At 43.6% G+C, this 21,616-nt stretch overlaps 1 protein-coding gene across 1 annotated transcript in view; it reads left to right on the forward strand.

Annotated features, from left to right (window-relative positions):
* LOC138677286 (complement C3-like) overlaps window positions 1-21,616 on the forward strand; it is a 103,417-nt gene that overhangs the window by 44,034 nt on the left and 37,767 nt on the right. The window contains exons 9-17 of the mRNA XM_069767317.1: window positions 3,739-3,859; window positions 4,032-4,147; window positions 5,800-5,943; window positions 7,238-7,450; window positions 7,541-7,735; window positions 8,980-9,141; window positions 9,331-9,460; window positions 10,392-10,457; window positions 10,961-11,167. Of these exons, the coding sequence (XP_069623418.1) occupies window positions 3,739-3,859; window positions 4,032-4,147; window positions 5,800-5,943; window positions 7,238-7,450; window positions 7,541-7,735; window positions 8,980-9,141; window positions 9,331-9,460; window positions 10,392-10,457; window positions 10,961-11,167 (1,354 nt within the window). The remainder of the gene's footprint in view (window positions 1-3,738; window positions 3,860-4,031; window positions 4,148-5,799; window positions 5,944-7,237; window positions 7,451-7,540; window positions 7,736-8,979; window positions 9,142-9,330; window positions 9,461-10,391; window positions 10,458-10,960; window positions 11,168-21,616) is intronic.

Raw genomic sequence — 21,616 nt, forward strand, 5'->3', positions numbered from 1 at the left:
GTCAAGGCGGTTCCCGGGGAACATTGATTTGCACTTGCACCTTAAACATGGGTAAGTTGTGTCCTCAGTGGAATATGCCTTGATCTAACAAGCACCTTACAGGAGCGTCTCACTAAATTAGAATATCATCAAAAAGTTAATTTATTTCAGTTCTTTGATACAAAAAGTGACACTCCTATATTATACAGTTAGGGCCAGAAATATTTGGACAGTGACACAAGTTTTGTTATTTTAGCTGTTTACAAAAACATGTTCAGAAATACAATTATATATATAATATGGGCTGAAAGTGCACACTCCCAGCTGCAATATGATAGTTTCCACATCCAAATCGGAGAAAGGGTTTAGGAATCATAGCTCTGTAATGCATAGCGTCCTCTTTTTCAAGGGACCAAAAGTAATTGGACAATGGACTCTAAGGGCTGCAATTAACTCTGAAGGCATCTCCCTCGTTAACCTGTAATCAATGAAGTAGTTAAAAGGTCAGGGGTGGATTCCAGGTGTGTGGTTTTGCATTTGGAAGCTGTTGCTGTGAGCAGACGACATGCGGTCAAAGGAACTCTCAATTGAGGTGAAGCAGAATATCCTGAGGCTGAAAAAAAAGAAAAAATCCATCAGAGAGATAGCAGACATGCTTGGAGTAGCAAAATCAACAGTTGGGTACATTCTGAGAAAAAAGGAATTGACTGGTGAGCTTGGGAACTCAAAAAGGCCTGGGCGTCCACGGATGACAACAGTGGTGGATGATCGCCGCATACTTAATTTGGTGAAGAAGAACCCGTTCACAACATCAACTGAAGTCCAGAACACTCTCAGTGAAGTAGGTGTATCTGTCTCTAAGTCAACAGTAAAGAGAAGACTCCATGACAGTAAATACAAAGGGTTCACATCTAGATGCAAACCATTCATCAATACCAAAAATAGACAGGCCAGAGTTAAATTTGCAGAAAAACACCTCAAGAAGCCAGCTCAGTTCTGGAAAAGTATTCTATGGACAGATGAGACAAAGATCAACCTGTACCAGAATGATGGGAAGAAAAAAGTTTGGAGAAGAAAGGGAACGGCACATGATCCAAGCCACACCACATCCTCTGTAAAACATGGTGGAGGCAACGTGATGGCATGGGCATGCATGGCTTTCAATGGCACTGGGTCACTTGTGTTTATTGATGACATAAGAGCAGACAAGAGTAGCCGGATGAATTCTGAAGTGTACCAGGATATACTTTCAGCCCAGATTCAGCCAAATGCTGCAAAGTTGATTGGACGGCGCTTCATAGTACAGATGGACAATGACCCCAAGCATACAGCCAAAGCTACCCAGGAGTTCGAGTGCCAAAAAGTGGAACATTCTGCAATGGCCAAGTCAATCTCCAGATCTAAACCCAATTGAGCATGCATTTCACTTGCTCAAATCCAGACTTAAGACGGAAAGACCCACAAACAAGCAAGACCTGAAGGCTGCGGCTGTAAAGGCCTGGCAAAGCATTAAGAAGGAGGAAACCCAGCGTTTGGTGATGTCCATGGGTTCCAGACTTAAGGCAGTGATTGCCTCCAAAGGATTTGCAACAAAATATTGAAAATAAAAATATTTTGTTTGGGTTATGTTTATTTGTCCAATTACTTTTGACCTCCTAAAATGTGGAGTGTTTGTAAAGAAATGTGTACAATTCCTACATTTTCTATCAGATATTTTTGTTCAACCCTTCAAATTAAACGTTACAATCTGCACTTGAATTCTGTTGTAGAGGTTTCATTTCAAATCCAATGTGGTGGCATGCAGAGCCCAACTCGCGAAAATTGTGTCACTGTCCAAATATTTCTGGCCCTAACTGTATAGAGTCATCACACACAGAGTGATCTATTTCACGTGTTTATTTCTGTTAATGTCGATGATTATGGCTTACAGCCAATGACAACCCAAAAGTCATTATACACACGTGGTCATAATTGTTGTTAGGCCTCGTTTAAGGACAGAAAAACCCACAATGGTCACAGAAATAACTTGAATCTGACAAAAGTAATAATACATAAAAGATCTATGAAAATGAATAAATGAAAGTCAGACATCGCTTTTCACCCATGCTTCCACAGAATTTAAAAAAAAAATAAAACTCATGAAATCGGCCTGGACAGAAATGATGGTAGCCCTGAAAATAATGTGACAAAAGGGACATGTTCAATCGTGGTGTGTCCACTAACTAGATCACAGGTGTCTACAATCCTGGAATCAGTGAGTGACCTGTATAGAGGGCTACAGATACTCACTGTGCTGTGTGGTGACATGGTGTGTATCAATCACACTCAACATGGACCAGAGGAAGCGAAGGAAAGAGTTGTCTCGGGAGATTAGAAAGAATATTATAGACAAACATGTTAAAGGTAAAAGTTATAAGGGTATGTTCCCACAGTCATGAACCGGCAGCGCTTTGGATGCAGCACATGTCCGCTCCGTCCAAAACGCTGCCGGCTTTTGAACGCAGGTAATTCCGCATGTGTTCATTGAACCATTCGGAATCACTGCACCCAATACATTGGACAGGAAATGTATCTTGCAGAGCCTGAGCCTTGTTAAAAGGTGAACCTTCGACCAAGTCTGAGGTCCAGAGCACTCTGGAAGAGGTTTTCATCCAGGATATTTCTGTACTTGGCCGCATTCATGTTTCCTTCAATGACAACCAGTCGTTATGTCCCTAAAGCTGAAATACATGCCCATAACATGATGCTGCCACCACCATGTTTCACTGTTGGGATTGTATTGGGCAGGTGATGATCAGTGCCTGGTTTTCTCCACACATACTGCTTAGAATTATCACCACAAAGGTCTATCTTCATCTCATCAGACCAGAGAATCATATTTCTCATAGTCTGGGAGTCCTTCATGTGTTTTTTAGCAAACTCTATGCGGCTTTCATATGTCTTGCACTGAGGAGAGGCTTCCCTCAGGCCACTCTGCCATAAAGGCCTGACTGGTGGAGGCTGCAGTGATAGTTTACTTTGTGGAACTTTCTCCCATCTCCCTACTGCATCTCTGGAGCTCAGCCACAGTGATCTTGGGGTTCTTCTTCACCTCTCTCACCAAGGATCTTCTCCCATGATTGCTCAGTTTGGCTGGACGGCCAGGTCTAGGAAGACTTCTGGTGGTCCCAAACTTCTTCCATTTAAGGATTATGGAGGCCACTGTGCTCTTAGGAACTTGAGTACTGCAGAAATTCTGTTGTAACCTTGGCCAGATCTGTGCCTTGCCACAATTCTGTCTCTGAGCTCCTTGGCCAGTTCCTTTGACCTCATGATTCTCATTTGGTATGACATGCACTGTGAGCTGTGAGGTCTTATATAGACAGGTGTGCGCCTTTCCAAATCAAGTCCTATCAGTTTAATTACTCACAGCTGGCCTCCAATGAAGGAGCAGAACCATCTCAAGGAGGATCACAAGGAAATGGACAGCATGTGACTTAAATATGAGTGTCTGAGCACAGGATCTGAATACTTATGACCATGTGATATTTCAATTTTTCTTTTTTAATAAATTAGCAAAAATTTCTACATTTCTGTTTTTTTCAGTTAACATGGGGTGCAGAGTGTACATTAATGAGAAAAAAATGAACTTTTTTGAATTTACAAAATGACTGCAATGAAACAAAGAGTGAAAAATGTAAAGGGATCTGAATATTTTCTGTACCCACGGTATATAATTGTCTATGTTTTCAGGAAAGTAATGTTTGGTTGTCATTTCAGGTGACTGCTGGGAAAGCACAAGCTACGCTCTATCGTCACATGATTACCAGTCGATTCCCGAATCCTGAATTCCTCCTGGAAAGTTCTCTCTACGTCAGTGTCACGGTGTTTACCAATGCAGGTACAGAGACCGTGGCCATGGGGTGCCTGTATCTTGTCGGCATCCTCCTTGTATCTGGGGTACTTGCCTTCTTAGTCCCACCCCTGCTTTAAGTTGTTGTACAAATTATGTTATTGGAAAGCGATTCTGAATAGTTCATCAAGAGAAGTCGATCATATGGTGTCTCTTCCAGGCAGCGATCTGGTGGTAGCGGAGAAGACCGGTATTCCAATAGTGAAGACCGCATTCAAAGTGCTTTTCACCAAGTCCTCCAAATATTTTAAGCCTGGCTTACCCTACATAGCTAATGTAAGTGCATCGTGGGTTCTCGGCGGCATCACAGACTTCACTTAATCTTTAATATCTTCAACGTGTGATCTCCCTTATTTTATGAAACCAGCAAAGGTAAACCAGACAGCTGAGAGCTGCTATTTTCAGGCTGGGAAGGTCCCTGGTTATTAGTCCCTTCCCAGACGAACAATGCCAGCCAACAGCTGCCATTGAAGTGAAGCATCACATGAGATTCTCCAATACTAGCGCTCCATCTGCACTCTTCCTAATTGCCGTGGTTCTGTGGCAAACGGGGTAATGGTATCTGGGGTTGATGATAGATGTGAATTGTCCAAAAACACAGCTGACATCAAGCCCTGCTGCTAGTAATGGAGAGTTGTCTATCAGATTGTCTATCCCATTACTGACCCAACAATAAAAATAAAATAAAAACACGTAGTACACAAATGGGAATCTGAAAAACGTAAAAGAGAGAAACAAAAACAAGACACTGTCCCTTGTTCACCAATTTATTTGAAAAAAAAAGCTCATTGTGACTCGGCAACTGTGAAGAGCAGTAACTTTATTGATGTCACCTCTATGTGATGTATATGCTGCATATGTGGCTCCTGTGTGATACATTCAGTCATTCTGGTGTCTTCTATGTGATGTATATGACAGTCTCTGTGTCTCCTATGTAATGTATACAACAGTCTCGGTGTCTCCTATGTGATGTATACAGCAGTAGCTGTGTCTCCTATCTGATGTATACAGAAATTATTTTGTCTGTGTGATTTAGATGCACCAGTCTCAGTGTCTCCTATCTGATATATATGCATATTTCTTGGTGTCTCCTATGTAATGTATACAGAAGTCTCTGTGTCTCCTATGTGATGTATACAGCAGTCTCAGGTGTCTCCTATGTCATGTATATAAAGCAGTCTCGGTGTCTTCTATGTGATGTATATTTCAGTCCTACTGTCTCCTATGTGATGTATGGACAGCAGTCTCAGTGTCTTCTGTGTGATGAATATGCACCAGTCTCTGTATCTCCTATGTGATATATACAACAGTTTGGGTGTCTCCCATGTGATATATACTGCAGTCTCTGTGTCTCCCTGCGTGATGCATATAAAGCAGTCTTAGTGTCTCCTATGTGATATATACAGCAGTTTGGGTGTCTCCTATGTGATATATATACTGCAGTCTCGGCGTCTCCTATGTGATGCATATAAAGCAGTCTCGGTGTCTCCTATTTGATGTATACTACAGACTTCCCACTGTAAATGTTACGTGAGCAGTGATGCATTTCCCACTGTGAGGAGATCTGCAGTATAGCATACATCTGTTTTCAGTACGACTTACTGCTGCGATCAGTTCTTTACAAAACAAAACTTATCATCGCAAAGTGTCGTCTATGCTCCAGACCAAAGTAATCTTAGAAAAGCAGTTTTGAGTAGCAACATCATCCATATCACGTTCCATCACACCTCACCAAACAGAAGCCTCTCCAGCCATCACGTTAGGCATGAGTTAATTAATTGTTTGACCAAATATAGGAAGGCAATTTTCAAGTTGATCATTTTGTACGAGAAAAATATTCCCCACCAGTCCTCTATTGCCGTAAAAGGCCTCTATATCTAAAGTAGCTCTGGGTTATAAAGCTCATTTTAATATTTGTTGTTTTCTAGCTTTTAGTGCAAAAACCAGATGGGTCAGCAGCATCAAATGTAGAGATATGTACACTGGACAACCAGTGCGTGAAAACCAGCGCAGAAGGGGAAACGCATCTTGTCCTAAATCCCAGATCAGACATCCAGGAAATGAAAATTCAAGTAAGTGACGGAAAACCGCCCACTAAATGAAAGGAAAGCTTATTACACTATCCATTCATATTCATGTTCCATATTATAGAAGTTTTATTATTGTCCATAAGGGTAGTATTGTAGTATTTCCTTATACATAGGTGGCTGTACATAAGGCTGGGGTCACGAGTCTCTCGCATCAATACACGGCAGGGACCGGAGTGTGCGGCTGCAGGTATTTCTATGCAGACTCGCACGAGCTTCTCGCATCACACCCGCAAGTGTGACCCAGGCCTGAGGCGCAGTATTACACTAGTTATAGACTTGTATGTAGGGGCAGTATTATACTAGTTAAATTCTTGTACATAGAAGCAGTATTATACTAGTTATATTCTTGTACATAGGAGCAGTCTTATAGTAGTTATATTCTTGTACATAGGTGGCAGTATTATAGTAGTTATATTCCTGTACATAGGAGGCAGTATTATAGCAGTTATAGTCTTGTACGTAGGGCAGTATTATTGTAGTTATATTCTTGTACATAGGGGCAGTATTATAGTAGTTATATTCTTGTATATAGGAGGCAGTATTATAGCAGTTATAGTCTTGTACGTAGGGCAGTATTATTGTAGTTATATTCTTGTACATAGGTGGCAGTATTATAGTAGTTATATTCTTGTACATAGGAGGCAGTATTATAGCAGTTATAGTCTTGTACGTAGGGCAGTATTATTGTAGTTATATTCTTGTACATAGGGGCAGTATTATAGTAGTTATATTCTTGTATATAGGAGCAGTATTATAGTAGTTATATTCTTGTATATAGGAGCAATATTATACTAGTTATAGACTTGTATGTAGGGGCAGTATTATAGTAGTTATATTCTTGTACATAGGGGGCAGTATTATAGTAGTTATATTCTTGTACATAGGAGCAGTATTATAGTAGTTATATTCTTGTACATAGGGGGCAGTATTATAGTAGTTATATTCTTGTACATAGTGGCAGTATTATAGTAGTTATATTCTTGTACATAGGGAGCAGTATTATAGTAGTTATATTCTTGTACATAGGAGCAGTATTATAGTAGTTATATTCTTGTACATAGGAGCAGTATTATAGTAGTTATATTCTTGTACATAGGAGCAGTATTATAGTAGTTATATTCTTGTACATAGGGGCAGTATTAAAGTAGTTATAGTCTTGTAAATAGGAGCAGTATTATAGCAGTTATATTACTGAATATAGGTGTTGATTATAATATTATATCAATCAGCTATTTGCCTTGCAGGTATTGACTGTAATTTTTATTTTTCCATCTAGATGAGAACAAAAGCTGACAATATTCCTGAACATAGACAGACATCAGTCACATTTATGGTGACCGCTTACCAACCACAGCAGGGGTCGCAAAACTATCTGCATATTAGTGTCCTATCAACCAAAGTCATTCCTGGGGACAATCTGCACATAAACTTTGTGGTGAAGACCAAGAATGTTGAAATCCAAAGAAGCTTCAAACACATCACCTATATGGTAACGCACAGCACAAGGATATACGACGGCATTGCCTTTGCTCATGCCAATGCTTTATAACGCTAAGCTGTTATTCTGGTCTCTCCTCAGGTCTTGACGAAGGGTCAGGTTGTTAAAGTAGATCGACAAGCACGAGATCCGGAACAGACCCTTACTGTGATGTCTCTTTCAATCTCTGAAAAATACATGCCCTCCTTCCGCATTGTAGCTTATTATACCCTTCCAGGAAATGAGATTGTGTCAGATTCTGTGTGGGTGAACACAGTGACCTCTTGCATGCGAAAGGTGAGGTGCAACGCTGTAGGACTTTTTATCTTTTAGGGTTGGTTGAGGTTCTAAATGTTTATTTGGTCACAAGAACCTACAGGTTTTTCTGTCTCCTTTTTTGGACCTCCTGCTTTTTAAAGACTTGTTGTCTTTATTCATTCAATTGCTGGTCGTCCTTGTCCACGTTTGATTGCAACTCTTCTATATATAATTGGCTTGGTTTTCCCAGATTATTAAATAGTAGCACTCTTCCTGCTTTTTTCGTTTAACGAAAAGGACCCAGCTTGGCCATCTATCCACTTATTGATTTTTCTTGCTATCCATTACCATCAAAGTCCCCATCAAAGCTACTAACATGCAAGAATGCTTTGTTTAGTTCTGGTTTTGGTAGGCACCATAATTGGTAAGACATTGATTGCTGGTTTATCACCTGGGATTTGGATTGGTACAGGTGGCCCATTGACAAGATAGAAAGGGAAAACTGGACAAGACATGGAGAAGATGGAACAAGACAAGATGGGAGGTGGGACAAGACAAGAAAATACAACAGGAGAGACAAGACAGGACAAGGCAAGATGGGAGAAGAGACAAGATAGTTGAAGACAATATTGAACTGGATGGGCGAGGGGACAAGACAAGACATGGAAAGTGGACAAGACTGGACAAGACAGGATGAGGCACAGCACAATACATGACATGGAATAAGAATAAGAAAGGTGTAAAATAAGATGGGATATTGGACAAGACATGAAATGGAGGAGGTGCAAGATGGAGGAAGGGGCAAGATGGGACAAAACAAGATGGAGAAGGGACAGGATAAGATGAGAAAATTAGCAAAACGGGAGAAGACAAGATGCGGTAATGAAGAAGGGACAAGACACAACGTGGGGACGAAGAATGGACATGAAATCCAGTTTGATAATTGGACATCCAAAAATGAAACTGGATGTCCCATTATGGTGCCAGATTTTGCAATCCGGGACAAAACAGCTTTCTGATTGCTTTCCCCTTTGCATCCCTTTCATGGTAGTTGGATCAGTTTTCCCCAGTTCTTCTGGAGATGACAGTCCTACATTTGTCCTCCAACAAGCTTAATAGAACCAATGTTGGTCTCCGTTCTTTAAGGGCACAATTGCAATGGCATGGGTTGCCTGAATGGTCTGCCCTTGAAGATGGGTTGACATTTGGTACTGAATGTGTACTTTTATGTTGATTTTGATCTTTGCTTTTCCATGAAAGGTTTCTTTGGTTCTTTCTTGCAGCTTGACTTTTCTCCGGACCCAAGCAAAGCAGTCCTTGAGCCTCAACCAGGGACATTGGTGCCAATGAAAATAACAGGAGAACCTGGTGCCAGTGTCGGACTGGTGGTGGTGGACAAAGCTGTATTTGTTCTGAATAAGAAGAATAGGATGACTCAAGACAAGGTTAGAACACCACTACAGTAACTTGTAAATATAAGACAATGGGAGTTCAAAGTTCTCAAATTAGGGGAAATTATGTGGCATTGCCCATGGATAATATAATTTCTGCCATATTGGTTGTCAACTTGCTAATTTTTACTTACACAAACTGTTTTGTGAAAAAGTACACCTTTATTTTATGCTTCTTCTAAGGTTTGGGTCGAGGTGGAGAAAAGTGACCTCGGATGTACCCCAGGTGGTGGCATAAACAATGCAGGGGTCTTTACAGATGCTGGTCTGTCGGTAGAATCCAACATGGGTCTTTCAAACCCGACACGGTTAGGTGAGGCTTGAGAGTTATGTCTATTTGCTAGGACAGATGGGGGCAGAACATGTCCCACCATGTATATCAGCTTTTCTTTCACTCATCACTGCTATCGGCACAGCACTAAACCACAAAGGAAGAGTTGAATACCAGCGCAAGCTGACATGAGGAAAGAAAAGGGACAAGACCTGACAGTAGCCCAAATGTTCCTCTACCCTTTACATCAATAAAATCAGATTTTTGTACTAATTTTAAGTTTTTCTGTATAAGATATATATGATTTTCCCTCTGGGATCCTCACATATGGGGAGAATAGATGACCATCTGCAGGTTGCCCATGGACAGGCACATGGGCAACCTGCAGAATGTAATTTATGGAAATAACCAAGTAAACTTGCCCCTGTGATAATAAAAGTCTCAGGTGGAGATACCCATTCGAAGGGCTTGTGCAAGGTTAGTAAACCAATGTTGCTTTTGTTGTTGCAGAAATGGCTCCACGCCTGTTCACAGGTTGTTTGGTATTGCAGCTTTACTCCATTGAAGTGGAGCTTTACTCAATTTGTGGAGCCTGTATTTTTGGAAGAAAAGAGCCATGTTTTTTCACATTCCTTTAAGGAGCAGAATCCAAAGTTTATCATGTAATTTGGCTAGCGGTTGTCTGAACAGTTATTACTCTATATCCATTGATACACATGCGTGCTTGGCGAGATCGAGGATAGGAAAATAAACCGATGACAGGCATTTCTCCCTCAGGAACAAATGGTTGGGCGTGTTGAAATCCATCAAGCCTTAGCTATACTCTGACATGGTAGATAAACGACAGGCCTGACGGCATCCAACTTACATCTGATACGTGTAACATCTATGCATATATTAATACATGCGTGTTTTACCGTCGGTAATCATTTTTCTCTGACCTCTTTTTGACTGTTTTTTTTTTTTCCTACAGAACTGAGCTGTGAAGAACATAAGAGAAGAAGACGATCTCCGCTCTCGGAAAGAAAAGCAGAGAAAGGTAGAGTGTTCTTCCAATGTGGAGGCCATTGGTGTAATTGTAGTCGTGGTCTACAAGACTGTTAAACATGCTGACAGGCCTTGGTATAAATAGGGGATGAGAAAGGGAGCAAAGATCAAAATTAGGTCCCTTTTAGCAGCTACTTGACACCAACACACTCGTAATAACTTGGCAACCATCTGATTTGACCACATCTGTGTAGACCACGTGCCTGAGCAGGTTCTCACCTTCCATAAAAGGGGGAAGAAAACCACCCTAAAATGATCCACCACTTTTTAGGCACTTTTTAGTGGCTCGTAGCATCCCGATACATTGCCAGGCTTTACTTGAAGGCTCCCCTTTTCCATATACCATCTATGATGCTGGTGTTTCTTTATATGGCACAATTGCCTTTAGTTTCTCTCGTTCTCCATTTCTCTTCTGTGATGAGTACACCCTTTGTGACAAGTCATCGTTAAAATGGAAAAAAAAATCATAATCATGTCCTCTTTTTCCATCACCAGCACGTGAGTATACGGATCCGCACCTGCGGAAGTGCTGTGAGGATGGGATGATGGAAAACCCAATGGGCTACCCATGCCAGAAGCGTTCGGAATTCATCTTAGAAGCCGGTGAATGTGCCAGAATCTTCCTGGAATGTTGTAAACTCATATTTGAGCCCCAAGTAGCCATCAAAATGAAAAGGAAAAAACTTAATCAGATGTCAATTGGTAAGTATGACTAGCTGAAGATTGCTGTATCCCATAGTGATTTGCTCCAGGACGCGTGCCAAGGAGTCTAAGGAGTATTGTGGACTGTCTTGGCACTAGAGAGGAAAATCCCCCTGGACATCCACCATTGAGGGGTGTCTGATAGGGCCAATAATAATACATACATTTGCAGGACCCTGGTCAGTAGTCCATGGCTGCTTGAGGCAAGTTCCACCTCCTACCCGGTGCTTCTTTGGATTTGTAGACACAAAAGCCTCTTTGGATTTCTAGGCACAATATCTTAGCAATATCTTGCCTGCATGACATCACACAGGGAAAGTATAGTCGCCATGGATAATGGCAGAACAGCAGAAAGGTTCTTATCTGGTGGCCATGGATTACCGACATGGCCACTAGACCAAGGTCTTACGAAAAAAATTGCTCATCTCTTCTGTCTCAGAATTCACCCTATTTCTATCATGGTATTACTTGAGTACTGTTACTTGCATGACCAGTATTGTATGTGAGTAGTTTGCCTTAGTTTTTGTTACAAAAGATTTGTATTTCTTTTCAATGTTCATTTTGGCTCTTCTGTGGCATGCTGATGGCAGGCAGGGGTTAGGACAAGTACTGTGTTAAGGCATGGGCCTCTTCGTTTGGTCCCGCAGGGCGGCATCACGAATGTTATGCGAAGAAGTGATTTGGTGAGAGGCTTAGTGTTTAGGTCATCCTGGTACTCAGGGGTGACCAAAGGGTATTGACTTTGTACCATGACACTGGTGGGTAGGAAATAAGTATATAAAAACAAGTTGGCACCAGATCCAATGTGCTCAAGATCCTGTTCTTAGAAAATGTTAAAGAGGAGGGCATTACAGACCAGGCAGAGATGTTTGGACCTAGAGCTGGTATTCAATAAGAAAGAACCCCTATTATGGGAACACTGATACTGACCATGCCACATAAGTTATGCTGGTCAGCCACGAGAGACTAAGCTAGAGACTGAGACAGGCCATAGAAACGCTGCACTCTTTTTGGCACTTTTTTTTTTTTACATTATTTAGGTATATTACAACTGTATACCTAAACTTATCATATAATTTTGCCCCAAGGTCTCCACCAGTCTTGATCCAGATGTGACATAACATTTTATGGCATCATTACTAATTAGTGGATCCTTATGTTAGGAGTCGAGTTTCCTCTGCTGCACAGGGGGAATCTCGATCCGTGTCTGCTGCGGTCTCCCATTCAGCATCGGCCTGTTGTGAGTTCTGTTTTTGGGCTCCCTCTGGTGGTTACTGATGGTACTGGGTGACTTGTCTTTCCTGGTCTCTGGGTTCCACCTGTTCCATCAGGATATCGGAGTTTCCTATTTAACCTGGCTTTGCTGGCATTTCATCGCCGGTTATCAATGTATCCAGTGTGTCTTGTTACCTCTGCTCCCTGCTCCTAGAACCTTCTGGTCAAGCTAAGTTTGGATTTTCCTGTTTTGGTGTTTTGCTTTATTTGGTTTTTAGTCCAGCCTGCAGATATGTGATTCTTTGCTGCTGGTTGCTCTAGTGGGCTGAAATTGCTCCTCATGTACCATGAGTTGGCACATGAGTTCAAGTAATTTCAGGATGGTTTTTTGAAGGGTTTTTCGCTGACCGCGCAGTTCACTTTTGTATCCTCTGCTATCTAGCTTTAGCGGGCCTCATTTTGCTGAAACTGTTTTCATACTGCGTATGTGCTTTCCTCTCATTTCACCGTCATTATATGTGGGGGGCTGCTATTTCTGTGGGGAATTTCTCTGGAGGCAAGAGAGGTCTGTGTTTCTTCTAATAGGGGAAGTTAGATCTTCGGCTGGAGCGAGACGTCTAGGATCATCGTAGGCACGTTCCCCGGCTACTTTTATTTGTGTGTTAGGTTCAGGGTCGCGGTCAGCTCAGGTTCCATCGCCCTAGAGCTTGTTTGTATCCGTGCTTGTCCTTAAGTGATCCCCTGCCATTGGGATCATGATTGTATAACCGGCCCACAAAGTGTTAATTGTATTGGCTGAAGTAGGAGGATAAGTAGTCTGAGGAAGTTTTTTTTTTTTTTTTCTCTTTCCCTCAGAGTTTGCTGCCTAGCCTTATTGCAGCCTGGCTACTTCCTCCTCCTCTTAATCTTTGAATGGCTCTGATCCCAGCTGTTTATCATGGACGTCCAGAGCATGGCTTCCAGCCTGAATAATCTTGCTGCTAAGGTTCAAAATATACAGGATTTTGTTGTACATGTTCCTATGTCTGAACCTAGAATTCCTGTCCCAGAGTTTTTTTCTGGAGATAGATCTCGTTTTCTGAATTTTAGGAACAATTGCAAGTTGTTTCTTTCTTTGAAATCTCGCTCCTCTGGAGACCCTGCTCAGCAAGTCAAGATTATTATATCTTTCCTGCGGGGTGACCCTCAGGATTGGGCATTTGCATTGGCACCAGGGGACCCTGCGTTGCTTAATGCGGATGCGTTTTTTCTGGCATTGGGTTTGCTCTATGAGGAACCTAACCAAGAGATTCAGGCTGAAAAAGCTTTGTTGGCCCTCTCTCAGGGGCAAGATGAAGCATAAATTTATTGTCAAAAATTTCGGAAGTGGTCGGTGCTTACTCAGTGGAATGAGTGCGCCCTGGCTGCAAAGTTCAGAGATGGCCTTTCTGAGGCCATTAAAGATGTTATGGTGGGGTTCCCTGCGCCTACTGGTCTGAATGAGTCTATGACTATGGCTATTCAGATTGATCGGCGTTTACGGGAGCGCAAACCTGTGCATCATTTGGCGGTGTCGTCTGAACCGTCACCTGAGATAATGCAATGTGATAGAATTCAGTCCAGAAGTGAACGGCAAAATTATAGGCAGAAAAAAAGGTTGTGCTTTTATTGTGGTGATTCAGCTCATGTTATATCAGCATGCTCTAAACGCACAAAAAAGGTTGATAAGTCTGTTGCCATTAGTACTTTACAGTCTAAGTTCATTCTGTCTGTGACTCTGATTTGTTCATTATCATCCATTTCCGTCGATGCCTATGTGGATTCAGGCGCTGCCCTGAGTCTTATGGATTGGTCATTTGCCAATTGCTGTGGGTTTAGTCTGGAGCCTCTGGAAGTCCCTATTCCTTTGAAGGGAATTGACTCTACACCTTTGGCTATGAATAAACCTCAGTACTGGACACAAGTGACCATGCGTATGACTCCTGTTCATCAGGAGGTGATTCGCTTCCTGGTACTGTATAATTTGCATGATGTCCTAGTGCTTGGTCTGCCATGGTTACAAACTCATAATCCAGTCCTTGACTGGAAATCAATGTCTGTGTTAAGCTGGGGTTGTCAGGGGGTTCATGATGATGCACCTCCGATTTCTATCGCTTCATCTACTCCTTCTGAGATTCCTGTGTTTTTGTCTGACTATCGGGATGTTTTTGAGGAGCCTAAGCTCAGTTCGCTTCCTCCTCACAGGGATTGCGATTGTGCTATAAATTTAATTCCAGGCAGTAAATTTCCTAAAGGTCGTTTGTTCAATCTGTCAGTGCCAGAGCATACTGCTATGCGGGATTATGTTAAGGAGTCCTTGGAAAAGGGACATATCCGTCCATCTTTGTCCCCTTTGGGAGCAGGTTTTTTTTTCGTGGCCAAAAAAGATGGTTCCTTGAGGCCTTGTATAGATTATCGTCTTTTGAATAAGATTACCGTAAAATATCAGTATCCTTTGCCATTGTTGACTGATTTGTTTGCTCGCATTAAGGGGGCTAAATGGTTCACTAAGATTGATCTTCGGGGTGCGTATAATCTTATACGAATAAAGCAAGGTGATGAGTGGAAAACCGCATTTAATACGCCTGAGGGCCATTTTGAGTATTTGGTAATGCCTTTTGGACTTTCTAATGCTCCTTCAGTCTTCCAGTCCTTTATGCACGATATTTTCCGTGAATATCTGGATAAATTTATGATTGTGTATTTGGATGATATTTTGTTTTTTTCTGATGACTGGGAGTCTCATGTTCAGCAGGTCAGGAAGGTGTTTCAGGTCCTGCGGGCCAATTCCTTGTTTGTAAAAGGCTTAAAGTGTCTCTTTGGAGTCCAGAAGATTTCTTTCTTGGGGTATATTTTTTCCCCTTCTACTATTGAGATGGATCCCGTCAAGGTTCAGGCTATTTGTGACTGGACGCAGCCTACATCTCTTAAGAGTCTACAGAAGTTCTTGGGCTTTGCTAATTTCTATCGTCGTTTTATAACTAATTTTTCTAGTGTTGTTAAGCCTTTGACGGATTTGACTAAGAAGGGTGCTGATGTTGCTAATTGGTCTCCTGCGGCTGTGGAGGCCTTTCAGGAACTTAAGCGCCGGTTTTCTTCTGCTCCTGTGTTGCGTCAGCCAGATGTTTCGCTCCCTTTTCAGGTTGAGGTTGATGCTTCCGAGATTGGAGCGGGGGCGGTTTTGTCACAGAGAAGCTCCGATGGCTCAGTGATGAAGCCATGCGCGTTTTTTTCTAGAAAGTTTTCGCCGGCTGAGCGGAATTATGATGTTGGTAATCGGGAACTTTTGGCCATGAAGTGGGCATTTGAGGAGTGGCGTCATTGGCTAGAGGGTGCTAGACATCGTGTGGTGGTCTTGACTGATCACAAAAATTTGATTTACCTTGAGTCTGCCAGGCGTCTGAATCCTAGACAGGCTCGTTGGTCATTGTTTTTCTCTCGTTTCAATTTTGTGGTTTCATACCTGCCAGGTTCAAAGAATGTGAAGGCGGATGCTCTTTCTAGGAGTTTTGTGCCTGACTCCCTTGGAAATTCTGAGCCCTCTGGTATCCTTAGGGATGGGGTGATTTTGTCTGCTGTCTCCCCAGACTTGCGACGTGCTTTGCAGGAGTTTCAGGCGGGTAAACCTGATCGTTGTCCGCCTGAGAGACTGTTTGTTCCGGATAATTGGACCAGTAGAGTCATCTCCGAGGTCCATTCTTCTGCGTTGGCAGGTCATCCTGGAATATTTGGTACTAGAGACTTGGTGGCCAGGTCTTTTTGGTGGCCTTCCTTGTCGAGGGATGTGCGTTCTTTTGTGCAGTCTTGTGAGGTTTGTGCTCGGGCTAAGCCTTGCTGTTCTCGGGCCAGTGGATTGTTGTCACCTTTGCCTATCCCGAAGAGGCCTTGGACGCACATTTCCATGGACTTTATTTCGGATCTCCCTGTCTCTCAAAAAATGTCCGTCATCTGGGTTGTGTGTGATCGCTTTTCTAAAATGGTTCATCTGGTACCCTTGCCTAAGTTACCTTCCTCCTCTGAGTTGGTCCCTCTGTTTTTTCAGAATGTGGTTCGTTTGCATGGGATTCCTGAGAACATCGTTTCTGACAGGGGATCCCAGTTTGTGTCTAGATTTTGGCGGACGTTCTGTGCTAAGATGGGCATTGATTTGTCCTTTTCGTCTGCATTCCATCCTCAGACGAATGGCCAGAATGAACGAACTAATCAGACCTTGGAAACTTATTTAAGGTGTTTTGTTTCTGCTGATCAGGATGACTGGGTTACCTTTTTGCCGCTGGCCGAGTTTGCCCTTAATAATCGGGCTAGTTCTGCTACCTTGGTTTCTCCTTTCTTTTGTAATTCGGGGTTTCATCCTCGTTTTTCCTCTGGTCAGGTGGAACCTTCTGATTGTCCTGGAGTGGACATGGTGGTGGATAGGTTGCATCGGATTTGGAGTCATGTGGTGGACAATTTGAAGTTGTCCCAGGAGAAGGCTCAGCAGTTTGCTAATCGCCGTCGCCGCATGGGTCCTCGACTTCTTGTTGGGGACTTGGTGTGGTTGTCTTCTCGTTTTGTTCCTATGAAGGTCTCTTCTCCTAAGTTCAAGCCTCGGTTCATCGGTCCCTATAGGATCTTGGAAATTCTTAACCCTGTGTCGTTTCGTTTGGATCTCCCGCCATCGTCTGCTATTCATAATGTGTTCCATCGGTCGTTGTTGCGGAAGTATGAGGTACCTGTTGTTCCTTTGCTTGAGCCTCCTGCTCCAGTGCTGGTGGAGGGAGAATTGGAGTATGTTGTGGAGAAGATCTTGGATTCTCGTGTTTCCAGACGGAAACTCCAGTATTTGGTCAAGTGGAAGGGTTATGGTCAGGAGGATAATTCTTGGGTGGTTGCCTCGGATGTTCATGCTGATGATTTGGTTCGCGCTTTTCATAGGGCTCATCCTGGTCGCCCTGGTGGTTCTCGTGAGGGTTCGGTGACCCCTCCTCAAGGGGGGGGTACTGTTGTGAGTTCTGTTTTTGGGCTCCCTCTGGTGGTTACTGATGGTACTGGGTGACTTGTCTTTCCTGGTCTCTGGGTTCTACCTGTTCCATCAGGATATGGGAGTTTCCTATTTAACCTGGCTTTGCTGGCATTTCATCGCCGGTTATCAATGTATCCAGTGTGTCTTGTTACCTCTGCTCCCTGCTCCTAGAACCTTCTGGTCAAGCTAAGTTTGGATTTTCCTGTTTTGGTGTTTTGCTTTATTTGGTTTTTAGTCCAGCCTGCAGATATGTGATTCTTTGCTGCTGGTTGCTCTAGTGGGCTGAAATTGCTCCTCATGTACCATGAGTTGGCACATGAGTTCAAGTAATTTCAGGATGGTTTTTTGAAGGGTTTTTCGCTGACCGCGCAGTTCACTTTTGTATCCTCTGCTATCTAGCTTTAGCGGGCCTCATTTTGCTGAAACTGTTTTCATACTGCGTATGTGCTTTCCTCTCATTTCACCGTCATTATATGTGGGGGGCTGCTATTTCTGTGGGGAATTTCTCTGGAGGCAAGAGAGGTCTGTGTTTCTTCTAATAGGGGAAGTTAGATCTTCGGCTGGAGCGAGACTTCTAGGATCATCGTAGGCACGTTCCCCGGCTACTTTTATTTGTGTGTTAGGTTCAGGGTCGCGGTCAGCTCAGGTTCCATCGCCCTAGAGCTTGTTTGTATCTGTGCTTGTCCTTAAGTGATCCCCTGCCATTGGGATCATGACACGGCCGCAGTGGGGTCTGCTCAGCGAAGACGTCGCTCCCAGTGTCTCGCTGAGGCTGATTCGGTGCATTGGGTCACTACTGCCTTTTCTGGCTTTCCTATAGTACACTGCACTGATCTGCGGCGAGCAGGCCTCTCTGGGACTAAGTCCTTATTTACACATACTGAGCATGCCCAGGGCAAGGTCTCCCATTGGAGGTCGAGGGTCACATGTTCGGTCACATGTTCAGGTACTGCAGCGCATCCCATTGGTCCTCCAGGAAGGTCCTGAAAGGGCAAAACTTTGGTAGCAGCTTCCTGTGCTGTAACTATATAAACTGCGCATGACCGCACGGCCATGCGCTAGTATCGTCTTTTGTCATATGCTTTGCGCCAATGTGGTCATGCGTTTGTATGTGTTCAGGGACCCGGCTGAAATAAGCCTCTAGAATGCTGGCACCTCCGGTGAGGAGATTGTGTATAAGTGTGTTCAGGGACCCGGCTGAAATAAGCCCCTAGAATGCTGGCTCCTCCGGCGAGGAGATTGTGTATGCATGCATGACCACTCACTGCTCACATCTGGGTAGTTGACCTGTGCCTCTGTGAAAGTCTAACAGGGCACAGAGCCTGCCTCTCGCGGTTACTCTGTGAAGCTAACAGAGTTGGTATATACCGCCATATAGAGCCGCCATTATTTAGCAGCAGGTACTTTCCTGCACGGTGGATCCCGGGTTGCGAACGCACCAATTCCATTTAATAAACAATATATTTGGTGCGTTCCGCCAACCCTAACAGTATACTAGCGCCAGGATCTGGCTAAGTAATGGCAGATGAAAAGCGATTGCAGGGGTACATCCAGCTGCTGGAGGGCCGGTTGGCGTCTCTTGAGCGTGCAACCTCGGCGGTGGATGTTACCACAATAGCTGTTCAGGCTGCTAGAGTGGCTGCAGCAGCTTTACCCACTGCCACCTCTGTTCCGACCCTATCTCTCCTTCCTTTGCCTGAGAGATACTCTGGGGACAGTAAGTCCTGTAGGGGTTTCGTGAGCCAATGTGGTATACACCTCGAGCTCCTGGCTGCACGTTTCCCTACTGAGCGGGCAAAGGTGGGATTCATAATCTCCCTCTTGTCGGACAGAGCGTTGGAGTGGGCTACGCCGCTGTGGGAGCGCAACGATCATGTGGTGCGGAGTGTTCCTCGGTTTCTGGACACTCTGAAACAATGAAAACCCTATATTAAGAGTCACCAATCTAACCCAAGAAGAGGTGCGAAACCGGCTAAATAAGATTAAAATAGATAAATCTCCAGGTCCGGATGGCATACACCCACGAGTACTAAGAGAACTAAGTAATGTAATAGATAAACCATTATTTCTTATTTTTAGTGACTCTATAGCGACAGGGTCTGTTCCGCAGGACTGGCGCATAGCAAATGTGGTGCCAATATTCAAAAAGGGCTCTAAAAGTGAACCTGGAAATTATAGGCCAGTAAGTCTAACCTCTATTGTTGGTAAAATATTTGAAGGGTTTCTGAGGGATGTTATTCTGGATTATCTCAATGAGAATAACTGTTTAACTCCATATCAGCATGGGTTTATGAGAAATCGCTCCTGTCAAACCAATCTAATCAGTTTTTATGAAGAGGTAAGCTATAGACTGGACCACGGTGAGTCATTGGACGTGGTATATCTCGATTTTTCCAAAGCGTTTGATACCGTGCCGCACAAGAGGTTGGTACACAAAATGAGAATGCTTGGTCTGGGGGAAAATGTGTGTAAATGGGTTAGTAACTGGCTTAGTGATAGAAAGCAGAGGGTGGTTATAAATGGTATAGTCTCTAACTGGGTCGCTGTGACCAGTGGGGTACCGCAGGGGTCAGTATTGGGACCTGTTCTCTTCAACATATTCATTAATGATCTGGTAGAAGGTTTACACAGTAAAATATCGATATTTGCAGATGATACAAAACTATGTAAAGCAGTTAATACAAGAGAAGATAGTATTCTGCTACAGATGGATCTGGATAAGTTGGAAACTTGGGCTGAAAGGTGGCAGATGAGGTTTAACAATGATAAATGTAAGGTTATACACATGGGAAGAGGGAATCAATATCACCATTACACACTGAACGGGAAACCACTGGGTAAATCTGACAGGGAGAAGGACTTGGGGATCCTAGTTAATGATAAACTTACCTGGAGCAGCCAGTGCCAGGCAGCAGCTGCCAAGGCAAACAGGATCATGGGGTGCATTAAAAGAGGTCTGGATACACATGATGAGAGCATTATACTGCCTCTGTACAAATCCCTAGTTAGACCGCACATGGAGTACTGTGTCCAGTTTTGGGCACCGGTGCTCAGGAAGGATATAATGGAACTAGAGAGAGTACAAAGGAGGGCAACAAAATTAATAAAGGGGATGGGAGAACTACAATACCCAGATAGATTAGCGAAATTAGGATTATTTAGTCTAGAAAAAAGACGACTGAGGGGCGATCTAATAACCATGTATAAGTATATAAGGGGACAATACAAATATCTCGCTGAGGATCTGTTTATACCAAGGAAGGTGACGGGCACAAGGGGGCATTCTTTGCGTCTGGAGGAGAGAAGGTTTTTCCACCAACATAGAAGAGGATTCTTTACTGTTAGGGCAGTGAGAATCTGGAATTGCTTGCCTGAGGAGGTGGTGATGGCGAACTCAGTCGAGGAGTTCAAGAGAGGCCTGGATGTCTTCCTGGAGCAGAACAATATTGTATCATACAATTATTAGGTTCTGTAGAAGGACGTAGATCTGGGGATTTATTATGATGGAATATAGGCTGAACTGGATGGACAAATGTCTTTTTTCGGCCTTACTAACTATGTTACTATGTTAGGTCTTTTTAGGACCTCAAGTCACCCATGATACAGCGCTCCAACTGCTGGCTTTGACTCAGGGTTCAACCATGGTCAGCCATTTTGCTGTTCTCTTCCGGACATTAGCGTCTGAGTTGGAATGGCCAGATAAAACCCTCATTCCCGTATTTTGGAGGGGGCTGGCTGACCATGTGAAGGACGCTTTGGCCACTAGGGAGATTCCCGCCACACTGGAGGAGCTCATAGCCATATCTACTCGCATAGACCTTCGTTTTCACGAGCGAAGGTTGGAGCGAGCCCAGTGTAGGCAGAGGTTTCGGCTGGCTCCCACCTTCGCAAAACCTTTGGAATCTCCAGTCCAGGCGTCCGAGTCACATGAGGCCTTAGAGGTGACACGAGCGGGATCCAAGTCTCAGTCCGCCCGTGCACATAAGGTCCCTCATGTTTGCCGGCAGTCAGGACATCTTGCCTCCAAGGGTCCTCAGCGGTCAGGGAAACGTCAGCGTCTAGTGGCAGTTGGAGGAGGTACACTAGACACGGCGACGTTTGCCTCAAAGTTGTCCTTCAAGGGGACAATTACCATAGGCCCATCCACTCTTATGGTCGAGCTATGCCTGGATTCTGGGGCAGAGGGTAATTTTATGTCTTCCTCTTTTGCCCAG

Source organism: Ranitomeya imitator, chromosome 4 (genome assembly GCF_032444005.1).
Source record: "Ranitomeya imitator isolate aRanImi1 chromosome 4, aRanImi1.pri, whole genome shotgun sequence".
Lineage (NCBI taxonomy): Eukaryota > Metazoa > Chordata > Amphibia > Anura > Dendrobatidae > Ranitomeya > Ranitomeya imitator.